The 14,410-nt window shown below is 38.5% G+C and overlaps 2 protein-coding genes across 2 annotated transcripts in view; one reads left to right on the forward strand and one right to left on the reverse strand.

Annotated features, from left to right (window-relative positions):
• Positions 1 to 4,233, forward strand: part of LOC106869672 (uncharacterized) — a 5,331-nt gene extending 1,098 nt beyond the window's left edge. Inside the window, exon 2 of the mRNA XM_014915490.2 lies at positions 2,293 to 4,233. Coding sequence (XP_014770976.1) covers positions 2,293 to 4,170 — 1,878 coding nt within the window. The 3' untranslated portion in view covers positions 4,171 to 4,233. The remainder of the gene's footprint in view (positions 1 to 2,292) is intronic.
• Positions 4,234 to 7,517: 3,284 nt separating this feature from the next.
• The window catches only part of LOC106869671 (uncharacterized), a 31,377-nt gene continuing 24,484 nt past the window's right edge, over positions 7,518 to 14,410 (reverse strand). The window contains exons 11-16 of the mRNA XM_014915489.2: positions 14,187 to 14,351; positions 11,192 to 11,430; positions 10,163 to 10,337; positions 9,773 to 9,836; positions 8,665 to 8,764; positions 7,518 to 7,773 (exon numbers count right to left, since the gene is read on the reverse strand). Of these exons, the coding sequence (XP_014770975.2) occupies positions 7,729 to 7,773; positions 8,665 to 8,764; positions 9,773 to 9,836; positions 10,163 to 10,337; positions 11,192 to 11,430; positions 14,187 to 14,351 (788 nt within the window). The 3' untranslated portion in view covers positions 7,518 to 7,728. The remainder of the gene's footprint in view (positions 7,774 to 8,664; positions 8,765 to 9,772; positions 9,837 to 10,162; positions 10,338 to 11,191; positions 11,431 to 14,186; positions 14,352 to 14,410) is intronic.

The following is a 14,410-nucleotide window of genomic DNA, read 5'->3' on the forward strand; positions in this document are numbered from 1 at the left end:
TATATATATATATATATATGTATGTGTGTGTGTGTGTGTGTGTGTGTGTATTTACGTGCGTGAGTCTGTTTGTCTTTCGGCCATCGCTTGACAACCGATGCTGGTGTGTTTACGTCCCTGTAAATTAGCAGCTCGGCAAAGGAGACCGATAGGATAAGTACTAGGCTTACAAAGAATAAGTCCTGGGGTCGATTTCTTCAACAAAAACCTATAAGGCGGTGTTCCAGCATGACCTTAGTCAAGTGACTAAAACAAGTAAAAGAATATGAAAGGGAAGATAACGGCATTACACTCACGAAGTGATTGTGCACCATGCGAACTTTGTGGATCCCACAAACGAGGACGTTGACACGCAAAATGTGGAGAATATGTGGATGCGGATGAAAAGAAAATTACGGCGACAATTTGGAACGTCGGACAATTTATTTGTGTCATATTTACACGAATTCATAAGGAGGGTTTTGTTCACTTGGCTATCGACCCGGTTTACGTTGTCTAACAGTTGACTTATTTATCTCCCCTTGCTATTTCCCCTTTCGTTTTTATTTACTTTTTTAAAACACCAAACTGAAAGATTACCTAGGTACCAGATTATCTAAATTAAGAAATACGACAGTTGTCTCTATACACGTCTTCTCTAAAAAGCCAGGAGGTAGAAAAGATGAATATATTATATAATCACTTGATATCCTTAGGACTACGGTTGTTTTGCAGCCTTCTTCATATAATGATAATTTCAGTGTGGAATAAATTATGTTTATGTTTACATTAACATGAAAACAGAATTTATTATACACTGAAATTATTATTTACATTAAGAAAGCTGCAAAATGGCTGTAATCCTAAGGATGTCAAGTGGTAGTAATTTCATTGATTGGGTTTTCTGCATTTCAGCTGCAAGGGTATTTTGCATTACACTTCTCTGTATTAATTTTCTGTCGTCTGATAGCTGAGTCCATTAGAGGAGCTTTCTGTGATAACCACACAATTCTCTGAATTCATATCTTATACTGCAAATTTATATATATATAAATATATATTTGAAATACAGCATGAACTTACACTGTTTTATTGAATGTTTTTTTGTTTTTTTTTTATAAAGATAGTTAGGTGTGGTTTGAGGTAGACTTCTCTGCTGCAGTTTCTAGCAAGGCAAATGACACAGAGAGGCTCTTTTATTGGTTTGAATCAGTTCTAGACATAATAATAAAGAGACAGTAAGTGAGGGATAGCAGTGTATTATTCACCTAATTAGTATGACTAACTGTAATTGTGTCAAATTTCACTGTGTTAAAGAATAGTACAGTTGTAATTAATTAAATGTTTGATATAGTTATGCTTCCTGTGTAGAAGTCAGAAAAAGAGTGGGCGGAGCAGTTAAGCATCTGATTTTAACACAGAAGAGTATTACATACAATTAATATTTTTCTAACTTTTTTTCTGGTATTGCGGCTCTGAAAGGGGTCTCAGGGAGTAGCATCCCTGCCTTCCTGAACTAGTTTTTCACTACATTTCTTAATAATCATGGTAGAGGGCTTGGTCTTGGGACCACTTGTGTCTAGAAACTGAAGTTGGGGGTAAGCAAGGACATGCTCACCATAGAAAATCCAGCTCCCAAAAACGCTCAGGATAGCCAAGAAGAATGGGCACCAGCCAGCCAAAAGGCTGGGGTGGGCTGCACCTACCTACCTCAGTTACTATGGCATTGTGGTAGATCTGGCTACCCCTGTTAACGGGGACAAAATCTGGATTTAAAACACTGGATGATGATGATGATGATGATGATGATTTTAATGGTTTCAGTCACTGGATCATGGCCATGCTGGATCTACATTTAAAAGATTTTAGTTGATTATATTGGCTTGCTGGACTTGGTCTGGTAGTTTTATAACTGACTTCCTAAGGGACGAAATGCAAAGTTGATTGAGCGTAATGGTACGTAACCTAGGGGGACAAAATACCACAAGATATTTTTGTTCAACACACTAATCATTTATTATTCCATGATAAGCTGTGTGTGTTTGTGTTTCTAAGATGTTACTTAGATGTAAAATTATTGTGGCAATCATACAAGCAGTGCCATTCATTTCTAATATTCTGTGAGATGTGTGGCCATGGGAAAATATTACTTATCTTGGAAACAGAGAGGGCATCCTGCTATAAGAAATGTACTTCCATAAACTCTCCGACCCATGCAGGCATAGAAAAGTGGTCCTTAAAATGATGATGATGATGATTAAACACACACACACACAAAACTCTTTGTAACATACCTATTGTTTCTCATTACAGACTGTTGGCCATCATGCTATTGATTTGTATGGTAAAGCTATGGAAGTACCATTGTTCCGGAGAACCATAAAAGGAAACTCCAAGAAAACAGACAGAGATTATGATCTGACTGAAGGAGATGAAGTAGAAGACTTGTATAATCTCTTAAAATTGGTAATGGAGGAAGTTGAAGAAGTCAATGCTGTGTCAGTGGGAGCTATACTTTCAGATTATCAACGTGTCCGTGTTGAAAATGTCTGTAGTCGTCTTGGACTGACTGTACTTGCTTATCTGTGGAGGCGAGATCAACAAGAACTCCTTGCTGAAATGATTGATGCAAAAGTACATGCAATTATTATTAAAGTTGCAGCTATGGGACTGGTGCCGGAGAAACACCTTAGGCTTACATTGAAAGAGATTTATCCAAGTATGATCCAGCTTCACCAAAAGTACGGTTTAAATGTTTGTGGTGAGGGTGGAGAGTATGAAACTTTCACCCTTGATTGCCCATTGTTCAAGAAAAAAATACAAGTTGATGATAGTGAAATTGTATGTCATTCGGACGATGCTTTTGCCCCAGTAGGTTATATAAGTTTCAAGTCTCTGCATCTCGAAGAAAAAGATAGTATAAATCAGTCTCTAACAGATTTGTCAATGAAATCCAGTAAATTCTTAATTGATGAACTCTTTTCTGTTGAAGAACAAAAGAGCTTGCAGTTTGATAAGTCACAAGAGAAATGTGTTGCTGAAAACCTTGCTTCAGTGGAAATTAAACCTCCTTTAATTAAAGAATCAAATGAATATTTTTGGATTGCTAACCTTGTTGGCTATGGAAGAGATGTAGAAGCAGCAAGCCAGCAAGTGATGGGTTCTCTAAAAGAATCACTGTCTCTCTGTAAAATTTCTCCTAGTTTCAAAAATATTTACTCTGTACATTTATATGTGAAAAATATGGAAACTTATAGTGTGATTAATACTATTTATAAGAAATATTTCGGAACTAACCCTCCTGTTCGTGTTTGTGTTGAAATGGATTTACCGTCAAATATACATTTGAAAATGGATGTTGCAGGTAGCTCTCAAATACAACATCCTGATAGACATTCCATGCATGTCCAAAGCCTTTCGCACTGGGCTCCAGCAAACATAGGACCGTATAGCCAAGCAGTGAAAATTAACATAAACCTTTTTGTTGCTGGACAAATAGGACTGTGTCCAGCAACAATGAAGCTTCCAGAACAATTTTGTATTAAAACTGAAGCCAGACTATCTTTAAGACATGTACACCGAATACTAAAAGCTATGCATGCAGAATGTACTTTCCAGAATATTGCTTTGTGCATTTGTTATATTACAGACAAAACATTCCTTCAAGCGGCGAAAGATGAATGGGAGCGAATGTTATGCTTGGATGAAGATGGTTCCGGTTCTGAACTAAGTCCAATAATACAGTTTGTCGTTTTATCTGGTTTGCCCAAGAATGCTCACATTGAATGGGATTGTAGAGCAGTCTTAACTGAACAAAGTGATATTAAAAAGCAGGAATATACGATTAGTTGTGGCAGGCTCCATTTAGAATATTGTATTCATGAATGTAGTAAAATCTCAGGATTTAAAGGTTCTGTTTTAATAACTGATACCTTTTCAACTGATTCCATTTCAAAAGACACAATGTTAAGTGAACTTTTTACTGTTATTGACAACTTAGTCAAAGACACGAATACAACTTGGGATGATATTCCAACAATTAAGGTTTTTTTCTGCAAAGATTTTTTCAACTACACTAAATTGGACTCAGAATTACAAAATGTACTCAAAACTTTGTGTACTCCACTCTATACTTTGTTACCTGTAAGATGTCTAATGGAAACTTCCTGCATACTCTCTGTCTGTTTCTAGATTGATAAATAGAAATATTTCAAGCTTGGGTTTTCTGATTTTATTAAAATATTTATCAGTATATTCTCTTTCTTTTCTTTCTGTTCCTTGAAATATTCTTTTCTACTCTAGGCACAAGGCCTGAAAGTTTTGGGGAGGGAGCCAGTTGATTAGATCAACCCCAATATGCAACTGGTTCTTAATTTATTGACCCCAAAAGGATGAAAGGCAAAGTCAGCCTCGGCGGAATTGAAACTCAGAACGTAAAGACAGAAGAAATGTTCTTTGAAATATTGTCCATTGTTAGTTCCAGTTCTGTATCAGATTTTCTAGGAGAACAGGCTGCTGGTCCCCTTTATTTCTTTTTCAGTTTCTGGAGATAGGAATGGTGCGATTGGTCCTCATACATGACCTTTGTCATGGGGCAATATAGCTGATTGTGAGACAGGTAGAAGTACACTTCTCCCCACAGAACTTGACTGGTACTTCATTTAATGAGCCCAGAAGAGTGAAAGACAAAACTGACCAGAGCAAAATTTAAACTGACTGGAGGGCGAACTGAAACCAGTACAAGATATGTCCAATACTCTAATGACTTGACCAGCTTGCTACCTTATTAAGTTCGTTTTAATTTCATTCTGTTGTTGGCTTAGTAATTACTGAAGTCTTCAGGCAGACAAATTGCCATACATCTCAATTGTCTGAAACGATATGCCATCAGGTGTGATCACATACTCTCTTCTTGAGCCAGTGAGAGAACTACATGGTCATGTGACGTTGTAAGGGAAGCAACCCATTTTCTCTCAACTGACGTAATATTGCATTAAAAAACAAAAAAAAGCGCGTGTGTGCAGGGCTCACCTGATAATGCAGTACTGAATACACAGTTGCTTACGAAAAAGTCAGGATGGTCATAACTGGAATATTGTAATTTCATGTGCAGAGAGTCAGGACTAACCTGTAACTAAAACAATAACCTCACTTTTTTGCTGTGTCTCTGCCTGAGACACTTTCCATTATCATCAGAGAGCATTATTTATTCACATCATGTCTGTACAGCTTTCTTAGTTGCTGAGCCAAAGAAAGAGCCTCAAAATGAATGAATCTCACATCATACACCATATCTAGGTGCATAGTGGTTGTATAAAAATAAACCTTTTTGCTACCATTTTTCTGCTGAAAACAAATTTTGAAAATAGTGAACTTAGTAAAATAATTCCCATTATTATGCTAGAGTTTATAACATGAATTAACGTGGAATTTTTATGGAAGGTTTGAACAACTTGAAAAATGGTGTTATTTGTAATAATTTTCTATTTATTAGATCAGTGACTGTGTGTCACTTTGAAAAGAATATATTTCAAATGAGAGTTTAGTGGTGCCATCTCTCTAGCTGAGCAGTTATTCTGTACTGATGAAAGGAAATAACCCAGAAACCATTGGTACACAGAAGTTGCTTTGAGCTGAGTAGGGACACTAAACTCTCTTGTCCGAAAATATAAAGATGCAGATAATGTGTCGTACAGCCAGTTGGAGATGATGTTTCCGGGGGCTAAATAACAGTAACAATCGTCCTAACCAGGACAGCCACATTATGTTGGCAAATAACCTTTACAGTTATAATTAATAGATGTTTTACTCTCTAGTCTTTTTTTCAAAATTATTTTTACTTGTTTCGGTCATCGGATTGTGGTTATGCTTTAAAGGGTTTTCAGTCAAATAAACTGACCCCAGGATTTATTTTTTTTTCAAGCCTGATACATACTTTATTGGTCTCACAATGAACTGTTAAGTTAAAGGTATGTAAGCAAGCCGTCGGTTGCTAGGAGATAGGAGACACCCACACCATCATTTTTATTTAACATCCGCTTTCCATGCTAGCATGGATTGGATGATTTGACTGGGGACTGGCGAACCAGATGGCTACACCAGACTCCAAACTGATCTGGCAGAGTTTCTACAGCTGGATGCCCTCCCTAACGCCAACCACTCCGAGAGTGTAGCGGGTGCTTTTTACGTGCCACTGGCACAAGGGCCAGTCCGGTGGTACTGGCAACGGCCACGCTCAAATGGTGTTTTTTACGTGCCACCTGCACAGGAGTCAGTCCAATGTTTTGATCACATGCCACCGGCACAAGTGCCAGTAAGGTGAAGCTGGAAACAATTGCGCTCAAATGGTGCTTTTTATGTGCCACCGGCACGGGATCAAGACAGCTGCTCTGGCAGTGATCCTGCTCGGATGGTGCTGTTAGCGCTCCACTGGCACGGGTACCAGTCATTGAATTTGGTTCAGTTTCGATCTCACTTGCCCCAACAAGTCTTCGCAAGCTGAGTTTAGTGTCCAATGAAGGAAGGTTGGCATGGGTGTCAGTTGTCGAATTTGGTTCAATTTCAATCAAACATACATATATAACCTGATGGGCCTCTTTCAGTTTCCATCTGCCAAATCCACTCACAAGGCTTTGGTCAGCCCATGGCTATAGTAGAAGACACTTGTCCAAGTGCCATGTGGTGAGACTGAATATAGAACCATGTGATTGGGAAGCAAACTTTTTACCACACAGCCATGCTCACACCAGAATTTTCTATTTAATCTCTAGTATTCTATAAAATCCAGAGACAAAGAAGCACTGCTCTAGGTGGTCACTGACCTAATAGAAATAGCAGCCAAATCTCCCTCAAAATGTGCCTTAGTGTTTTTAAAAAGCCACAAGGTGCAGGAGTGGTTAGGTGGTAAGAAGCTTGCTTCCCAACCACATGGTTCAGGGTTCAGTCCCACTGTGTGGCACCTTGGTCAAGTGTCTTCTACTATACCCTCAGGCTGACCAAAGCTATGTAAGTGGATTTAGTAGATGGAAGCTGAAATAAGCCTGTTGTATATGTATGTATACACACACACACACATATATATATATATAAGTGTGTGTTTGTCCCCTACCATCGCTTGTCAACCAATGTTGGTGTGTTTACATCCCCGTAACTTAGCAGTTTGGCAAAAGAGAATGATAGAATAAGTACTAGGCTTACAAACAATAAGTCCTGGGGTCGATTTGTTCAACCAAAGGTGGTGCTCCAGCATGGCCGCAGTCAAATAACTGAAACAAATAAAAGTGTAATGGATAATGTATTCATGTATACACTATCACATCCACAAAAATGGAGTATGAGAGGGTGACATGGCTTTATGCCAGGTGATGAGGCTAAAGTACAATAGATGGACAAGCACAAGTGTCTTGGTACAGAGACGACATATGGCTACCCTGTATTATACAAAGGTGGGAAGAGTTCGGAAGGGGATAAAGATGTTAGTGGTGGGTTGCCAGTACAAAATGGATATAAAATGATGATGATGATGATGAAATTTAGAATAGTGCACAAAAACGTTTATTAAAAATATAATACATACAGGTATATATATATAAATATGCATACATACATACATATATATATATATATATATATATGTATATATATATATATATATATATATATTTATTTATATATACATATAAATATAATGTACATGGCTGTTGCTGGACATTTCAAACACTCCGGAAGTGGAGTTTCTCTGTTTTATCTTCATATCTTTTTACTGACTTTGTTCAAGATATTTTTCTGTACTTTCTGTTAATATAGAAAAAACATAAATGAATAAATAATCAAATACAGGAGTGATAATGTAATAGCATGCCCTTAAAATATTAACTAAGAGCTGTGAGTTTTCATCAGATAATAATAATAATAATAATAATAATAATAATAATGCCCTGATGCAGTACCAGACAGTGGCTCTCATGGCTTCTTATCTTAACTGATTGGAAGTGTTATCATGTACATTGTTTTGTCTTTATATAAAAGACGGGTTACAGCAAATATTCCACTCAATACAAACAGATGTGCTTGTCAGTTGTTTGACCGTAACCAGTTGAGACATCCCTTGGTGGCTGACGATATGTGCATCTCTGATCAAGAGCAGGAGTAGTGGGGAAGCATCATAGCCATGTGTTGATTCTTTGGGGTTTGAATAATTCACCTCTGGAAACATGGGTGTTTCATTCAACATCCTTAAACAACTCTTATCCAGGGAGCTTTTGAGCAGGATGGGCTACTCGACCTGAAGAAAATTCTAACTGGGTCCCACCTGCAAGGTCATGCACAAGGTCTATCTTGCTATGAGATCACCATGTCATGCACATACGGTTGTGATGCATGTGTCTGGTCTATCCTTATCAGATGGGTATACTGGGCTTCGTATATTTTACCCCAGTGTCACTTTGATGGCATGCACTGCTCTCTCACTCAATAATAATAAAATTCCTTCCTACTATACATACATAACCTGCAATTTTGGGGGAAGGGGCTGGTCAATTACATTGACCCCATTTCAATGATTGTTTTGAAATTAAGGTAATGGTCATAGCTTGCAGAGATGTTTACATTGCATTAAAACACATTGCTATACACCTAACATAAGAGAAGCCACAATAATTACATTCATTATTTAGTGATACATACCATACTGAAAACACGACTTTTGGTCTTGTTATATTTATACTGAATCTTGCGGGTCTGTTCAACTTTTTGACTTATAACTTCTGGAAGATTTCTATAAAGCCTGTTAAAGATGAAGAAATTATGTGATTTAGAAAGAAATTATCAAAGGCATTCCTCTTCTCCTTTGCACTCCCACGAACTCCCTGCTCATTCGCCTTGTCCAATCCACTGTACCACTCCACTAACATTCACCTCCCTGGACCTTGAGGGTATGCCCTGACACATTGCTGTCACCTCTCTCTCTCTCTCCGACTGGGGTAGCCATGTATCTCCTATAGCAAGACACCTGTTTCTATTCCTCTATCATAATAAACTTCCCTTAATAATACTCCTCCATCAGTTGAAGAGCCTTGTCTTGCAAATTACTTGCTGACCTTACCAGGGCTCAGTACATTCTATAAAGTAGTTGGCATTAGGAAAGACAGCTGTAGAAACCATGCCAAGGTAGACAATAGAGCTTGCTGCAGTCCTCTGTTCAAACTGCCCAACCCATGCCAGCATAGAAAACATGTTTAATCATCATAATGGTAATGACAATCTTATGGAACAATATGAATATTTTTGTAATCGTTGCATGCTTGTTATTTTTCTTTTTTTTTTCTACTCTAGGCACAAGGCCTGAAATGTTTGGAGAGAGGGCAGTCGATTAGATCGATCCCAGTATGCAACTGTGGTCGCAAATGATTGCCCACACTGGAGACAAATACTGCAAAAGGGCATGAAATGAGTGGAAGAAAAACAGGAACTCACCACCAAAGAAAAGCGCACTCAACAGAAGGGAAAACCAGTAGCACTGGCAGAGAGATCCTTCAAATGCAGTCACTGTGTGTGTGTGTGTGACTGCCACTCCCGTGTGGGCCTGTACAGCCACAACAGACACTGTATCACCATTAACAGCTAACACGATTTCTTCAAGTGCAGATCCATGGCCTCTTGAAACTGGTGGCTGCCTACTGTAAGCTACGCATATTTCTAAAACATGTTATAGTCAAATTTCAAGGTGACACTCTCAGGTTAGACGACAACAAAAAAAATATTACATTTATTAAAGTCAAATAAGCAAACCTACTTCCAGTTTAATTCTTTCATTTCTTGTTTGGAAAACGCTCTTTTCTTCGGCTTGTAAAGATTCTCTAAAATAGGTAAAAACATGAAAATGTATTAAACACAAAACAATAAATAAATAACGGAAGGCATGATGAGTGTTTGGTAGTAAAGAGGAAAGAAACTTTGGTCAAGAGTAGGCTGGCCAACTCGAATTACATTGTGGGCCATTTTAATCACAGAAAGATTTTTGAGGGCTGCTGGTATACTGACAGAATTGAAAGCACGGAACATGATGATGGATGACTTATACAATACACATACACACACATTATATATGAGAGCTCTTCTACCTATTTTAGCAATCAATATTTTTTCCTGAAGATATTAAGTGATGCTAAACAAGAATTCTTACCACAAACGGGATCATTTTCAGATGCAGTTGTTGAGGGTTTCTTGTTCTGAAAGATTTTGTTGCGTTCCATTTCCATCTGCATCTGGTAGCGCCTTTCTTGTGCAGCCAATAAAATTCGTTTCTGCCGTTCTCTGCTCCTTGATATCCAATTTGGCATGTAGTTCTGAAAGGCCTCCTGAAGAGCAAAGCAAAGAAGAAGTAACGCCAACTCAAATGCCATCATGGTGGGTTGTTTGTTGTTGTTGTTTATGTCAATAATCAAAAACAGTCAAGCCATGACCATCCCTGTTGAATTTTTTTTTCACAGATATAGCTTATCCAATGTGATTCTCCTACTTTTTATGTTGAACAGTATGATATGAGGGTAGATGAAAACATTTGGGGAAGCTTCTGGCTGATGAAACACAACAGTCGAAACAGCAGTGTCCCAGAATCCCTTGCATCAATGAGCTGAGTTCGTTATGAACACCCCATGAAAAGGAGTTACATCAGTAACTAGTATATTTGCATTTGAATCTGCCAGAAGTATTAAAAATAAATAGGTGAGTCATTTCAGATTTTGCTGTACACAGTGCAAACAATTTTACATATATAAAGGTGCATAGGCATAGCTGTAGGTACAGGCATGGTTGTGTGGTTAGGAAGCTTGCTTCTCAACCACAAGGCCTCAGGTCCAGTTCCACTGCGTGGCACCTTGGGCAAGTGTCTTCTGCAATAGCCTTGGGCCGACCAAATCCCTGTGAGTGGATTTGGTGGGCAGAAGTTCTGTTGTGTGTATGAAAATGCTTGTGTCACCTTTAATGTGGTGTCTATGTGTGTGTGTGAGCATATGTGTGTTAATGTATTGGTGTCTCACTGCCTGATAACTGGTGTTGCTTTGTGAGCAGTCTGATGAAAAGAAACTGATAGAATGAGAACCAGATGAACATAAATACTGAGGGTGATCTGTTTAACAAAACCTTACAGAGCAGTGCTCCAGCATAACTACAGCTCAATGTTGGAAACAAAAGAATTAAAAAAAAAACCCACCTGTAATGTTATTCTTGGTTTGTTGCTCCGCGAAGAAAATGAATGGCTGTCGAATGAGTTATTGAAGATAACAGGTATCTGCTCTTTATGTTTGCTCACTTTCCTGACACCTGCTGAATCACTCCTGATATGTTTCTGACTTCGTTTACAATTAGAAGTGCCTGATGCTCGACAATTATGATCAGTTCTGCTTATATTCGTTTCAGAGAGGGACACAAACCAGGTTTCACCTATTTTCTCTACAATAAGAAAAGAGCACCGTTTAGAAAATTAAAATCACTTTCCCCAAGATACAATACTTTTTCTTTACATCGCTTTCTATTTGCATGCTGACTGGGATGTGGAGTAGTGCCCTCAGGCACGTCCTCTATAGGGTCCAATCAACAGCAACCATCATTAGACTTTTTGGATTCCCAAGTGTAACCAACCGAGACTGATATTATCCATCTCATTTTTGCTCTCTCCTTAAGTCTTCTGCCAGTTGGCTTCACTTGAAGAATCCATCTTGTGATTCTTTCCTGCTGCGTTCTAACTACATATCCAAAGTACCAGAGCAGTAACCTCTCAATGTGGAGAAGAAGTGGCTCAACTCAGAGAAAATCCCTGATCTGCAAGCAGCACATCTCTATCAAGTATCATTATTTCAGAGATCCTTTGGAGGAATTTCTTTTTTTGTTTACTTAAATTCTGGATGATGCAGCCTTAGATATACATACAGATAGGATGATGACAGCTATAAAGGCTTTACTCATAGGTCTGCTCAAATACAGGTGACCTTGGGCGAGACAGTAATAGCAGAAATTCAATGCTTTAAATCAGGGGTTTTCAAACTTTTTGACTTGCGGACCCCTTTATATTTCAGGCTTTACCTTAGGGACCCCCTTATAAACGCTTGTGAAATTTATACATAAATATTTGCTTAAAATAACATATATTTTTACATTTATTTATTTAACAGTATTTAACAAATAGGTTTATTGTCAATTCAAAGAATTCGATTAAAAAGCATATATAAAATCAAATTGCCCATAAAAAGTATTTGCTGTCCACGGACCCCCTGTCTTGTCCTTGCGGACCACAGTTTGAAAACCCCTGCTTTAAATGCGCAACTTTTGAGATTATTGATATCACAAAAGTAGTGTGGCTGTGTAGTTAACAAACTTGCTTCCCAACTATATGGTCTTGGGTTCAGTCCCACGGTGTGACACCTTGGGCAAGTGTTTTCTACCATAGCTCTGGGTTGAACAAAGCCTTGTGTGTGGATTTGGTAGGAGAAACTAAAAGAAGCCTGCCATGTATAAGTGTGTGTGCGTGTGTGTACTATTGTCTAGACATTATGTGATGTTTGTAAACGAGTATTATTATCATCCCCACCATACAAGTGATGTTCATTCCCAGTCTTTTGTGACATTTTCTTGTCTGGAAAGAGATAAGGGTTGGCTGTAGAAAATCTTCCTCTGTAGAATCTGTTTGACTCATACAAGCATAGAAAATTAGATGCTAAAATGATGTTGTGTTTATCATGAATTGATCTGTGGTTATGTAGGTTAGCAATCAGTCAAAAGATTCTGCTTGTACTGCAACAACTGGACACAGCAACCACCCACAATGCTCAGCTATCCAGAGTGCCCCGACTATTGCTCATGCTTACATGACTGTGCTTTGAGCGTGTGCATTTTTTACATAGATTTATGTACTCATAGCCATCAACATGGGACCAGTAAACAGAAAAAAAAAAAACAGAGATGATCATAAAAATATATGATGGTGGAATCTTTGCTACTATGAGCCATGAGTCTATCAGTTCTTCCATTTACAAAGTGCATGGAAATAATTCGTCGAGTTGTCGTCATCATTTAACATATGTTTTCCATGCTGACATGGGTTGGATAGTTTGACAGGAGCTGCCCAGGCTCCATGTCTGTTTTGGCATGGTTTCTATGGCTGGATGCCCTTCCTAATACCAATGAACTCTACAGAGTGTACTGGATGCTTCTACAGTGCTGGCATGGGTGCTTTTTACATGGAACCAGCAACCACGAGCCCATAAGGTTAGGAATGCTCAGCTGGAAAGGGATGCAGGGAACAATCCTGTATGCAAGGACAACAATGCTTTTACTTAGCTTGGTGTGTCTTTTGAAGCACAGTAAACCATCAGGAGCTTTGGTTCTCTGTCATCCCTTCAGTGAGTCCCAACATCCATAGATCTTTTCTCACCCCTTTGTCCCATGTCTTCCTGTGTCTACCCCTTCCACATGTTTCCTCTACAATTTGAAACTGGCATCTCTTGATGCAGCTGTCTTCATTCATACAACCAAACCACCAAGATAAACAAAGATAGATGTACAGGGTGGTCCAAAAGTAGGTTTACAGTTATTGGGTAGGCACTTTAAATTTCTTTTAAAACATGTTATTATATTTAAACCTCATCTTCATCATCATCATCGTTTAACGTCCGCTTTCCTGCTAGCATGGGTTGGACGATTTGACTGAGGACTGGTGAGCCAGATGGCTGCACCAGGCTCCAATCTGATCTGGCAGAGTTTCTACAGCTAGATGCCCTTCCTAATGCCAACCACTCTGAGAGTATAGTGGGTGCTTTTACATGCCACCGGCACAGGGGCCAGTCAGGCGGTACTGGCAATGGCCATGCTCAAATGGTGTTTTTTTACGTGCTACCTGCACAGGAGCCAGTCCAGTGGCACTGGCAATGACCTCACTTGAATGTTTTTTCACGTGCCAGTAAGGCAACGCTGGTAACAATCACGCTCAAATGGTGCTATTTACATGCCTTCTATCTTACAATTAACTAAATTGGCATAGAATAATGATTTCATATTTTTTTATAATTAAGTTCTAAACTGTTAAAATATGAATGCGAAAGAAACAGTTGAATAACTGTAAACCTACTTTTGGGCCACCCTGTATATAGTAATTTCATTGTAAGACAATGTGGTAAGAACCTTATGTGGCTGATAAGTTTTGATAAAAATACCTTTCTCTGCTAATTTCCTCTGCTGGTTGCTATAATGACAGTCAGGTGGGTGGAGGGTTTTGGTTTTTGATTTTTGCTTCTTTGGAGTCCACATGAAAGGCACAGGTATAACTTTGAGATCTTCAGCAGGACATGATTTGGGAGCAATTTGGATTTCACCTGGTGCTGACAGAAGAACATGGAATAAATAAGAATGAAAAGTATATAATTATAAAAATAAAAAG

This window comes from Octopus bimaculoides, chromosome 5 (genome assembly GCF_001194135.2).
Source record: "Octopus bimaculoides isolate UCB-OBI-ISO-001 chromosome 5, ASM119413v2, whole genome shotgun sequence".
Lineage (NCBI taxonomy): Eukaryota > Metazoa > Mollusca > Cephalopoda > Octopoda > Octopodidae > Octopus > Octopus bimaculoides.